This window comes from Elephantulus edwardii, unplaced genomic scaffold, assembly GCF_000299155.1.
Source record: "Elephantulus edwardii isolate Elephantulus edwardi_28Jun2011 unplaced genomic scaffold, EleEdw1.0 scaffold00296, whole genome shotgun sequence".
NCBI classification, from domain to species: Eukaryota; Metazoa; Chordata; class Mammalia; order Macroscelidea; family Macroscelididae; genus Elephantulus; species Elephantulus edwardii.
In genome coordinates this window covers 1,248,526-1,251,157 of record NW_006400046.1, presented here as the reverse complement: position 1 = coordinate 1,251,157, position 2,632 = coordinate 1,248,526, and the positions used below count along the sequence as shown (strand labels likewise).

The following is a 2,632-nucleotide window of genomic DNA, read 5'->3' as shown; positions in this document are numbered from 1 at the left end:
CCCCTGTGCCAGCTCCTGGAGGCCGCGGTGGCGGCCTACATCACCACCAGCCACTCGCGCCTCACGCACATCAGCCCGCGGCATTACGGCGACTTCATCGAATTCCTGGGCAAGGCCCGCGAGACCTTCCTGCTGGCGCCCGATGGGCACCTGCAGTTCGCCCAGTTCCTGGAGAACCTCAAACAGACCTACAAGGGCAAGAAGAAACTCATGCTTTTAGTGAGGGAGCGTTTCGGCTGAGGGGCCGGGGCCGGTCCCCCCCGTCACTGCGGGAACCCCTTGGCACCACTCTCCGCAGGGGTCCTCGGCTGTGGTGGCCTATTTCAGTATTAAGTCAGGGAAGGAACCAGCGAGTCTGGAGCAAGATAGTCTCGGTCACCTGCTCCCCTAAACCCAACTAGAAGTGAGGGGCAAGGGGTGGCATCCTGCCACGTGCGTGCCTAGGAGCGTGCAAGCTGCGAGGATCAGAAGCCATAGCCACCACCCACAGGCCTGAAAGGTGGAGGGTTTGGGCCACTGGTATGACCCCTCTTGGGCACCCCAAAAGCAATAGGCAAGCTTCCTCAACGTACAGGCCTGGCTCAGGCTCCGCGGGGCCAGGAGGTAGGACTTGACAGAAACAGCCTTCAAAGGCAATGTAGCAGACACGAGCTCCCCCCGCCCCTCCCCAAGGAACTCGTGGGAGGGCAGCCAGAACCCCCTAATGCACCCTCCCCTCACTGCCTCAGGGCTTACCCCGCCTGCTCCCAGGCTGCCCAGTGAGGATCATGCCACATCCCCAGTGAACCCCCCAGTGAAGGATTTATCGAGGCCCCAGGTCTCGGCCACATACCTCACAACCCTCCTTCCAGGTGAGACCCCATTCCCTCAGCACGAGGGTCCCAGGATGGGTTGGGGTCATTGGGACCCCCCTCCACCTGCTAGTCACTGGACACAACTCAGGAACACAAGCGAGGCTCACACTGTCCCTCAAACAGCCAGGACCGCAGCCCCTTTATATTACTAGTGGCTGTCCTGGCCGCCTCTTTCCTGTCCCCCCGCCTCGCCCCCTTCAGCTTTCTCCGCCTTCCATAGTTGCCTTTCTATTCATGTCTCTAAGTCCCTGTTGGCCTCCTTTTCTGCCCCCCACCCCCCCCGACCCAGGGAGGACGAAAGAAGAATGGCCCTCCCCAGTCACCCCCTCTACCTCCACTCCTGTATATTAAGGACAAAAGCTCGCGCTGTTTTGTAATTTTTTTTCTATTTATTGAACCATACATTGTATTTTCTTTTTTTTAAAGAATGAACACAGCCTTTTCGTTTTAATTTTATTTTGAGACTGGGGTGCGAACTCCTGTCCCATTTTCTCACAGAGAATCTCCGACCTCCTTTTGGGTACAGCTTCAAGCAAGGCGTGGAATGGGAGCCAACTGTTGGTTTCATCAAATAGCCTTGGCGGCAAAGAGAACCTATTTCCCTGTGTCGTTTGCTTGTTACAGCAGCCCTGCGAGATTTGGTTATTATCTCTAGTTCACGGATGGGAGAACTGAGGCTCCAAAGTTTCTAAAAAAGGGCATCCAGCTAGGAAGAGATGGTATCGGAATTAGTAGCACGCTGCCCACCAGGGGCTGGCGTGGCTCCTGCACCGCTGGGAATGGCCACTCGGGGGTGCCCTGGCTCCAGGCACGTGCCATTGGGAGCGTGGTCTCTAAGATGCGGAGAATAGCCGCCCGGGCTTCGGAGACTTAGGGACAGGTCGTTACACACAGTGCACTCTGATGGGGGCTGGTAGGGACGAAGGAGTTGGGTAGGGAAGACATCCCTGTGGGAAGGCTCCGCAAAGGGCTCTTAACTAGGCCATTGTGGGCGGGGCTCCGGCCGCGAGGGCGTGGGCGTGGTCAAGGCCGCGGGGGTGTGGCCAACTCGAGTCTCCCGGTCCGGGGTGCCTACGCCGCAAAGCAAGCTTTTAGACCCTATATAGAATAAAAGGTCTGGAGAACGACGGGAAGTCTTCTCTAGTTTCCTGAGAAGCAGCCCCCGCGGGACCATACGGCTGACGGGCAAACAAGAGAACTCGTGGCAGAGGCCCGAGCGTAGGTCACTGCAAGCGCCGGGGCAGACGAGGACAGAGGATTCCCGGAGGGGCGGAGCCTAGGGCAGGGGTGGGCGAGGCCCACTGACGCCGCCGATGGGGTGCGCACAGCCGGGGGCGGGCCGGCAGCAGCGCTAAGCATGGCCATTGGTTCGTGGGGCCGCCATCTGTTCGAGAAGCCCAATTGAAAATGGCTTCGCCCCCCCGCCCCGCCCCGCGCGCTCCGCAGGTATGTGCGGGCGGGCCCAGGGCCGGGCTGGCGCGCTTTCTGGCGCCGTCTGGAGGCCTGGAAGTAGGGTGGCGACGACAGGCCGAGTTTTCGAGTTTTCCCTTCTTGCCGAGCTTCGGTGTCGCCCACCAGAGCCCTAGTCACTCCCAGTTGTGCTCCCTTGGCTCTCAATCACCTTCAAATGTCCCCTTCGGATTTGGGGCGCCCGTCAGGGTCCCAAATACCTTCAGTTGTCTTCCCTCTGCTCCCTATAATCCTCTAATGCCCCACTTGGGCTCGGAGCATTCCTCAGGTCCGGGTCACTCCAAACATCTCTTCTTGATCTTGGAATT

The 2,632-nt window shown here is 59.2% G+C and overlaps 1 protein-coding gene across 1 annotated transcript in view; it reads left to right on the top strand.

Annotated features, from left to right (window-relative positions):
- The window catches only part of ZSWIM4 (zinc finger, SWIM-type containing 4), a 27,774-nt gene extending 27,534 nt beyond the window's left edge, over positions 1-240 (top strand). Inside the window, exon 14 of the mRNA XM_006900781.1 lies at positions 1-240. This exon is cut by the window's left edge and continues 37 nt beyond it. Within this exon, the coding sequence (XP_006900843.1) occupies positions 1-240 (240 nt within the window).
- Positions 241-2,632: the final 2,392 nt, after the last annotated feature.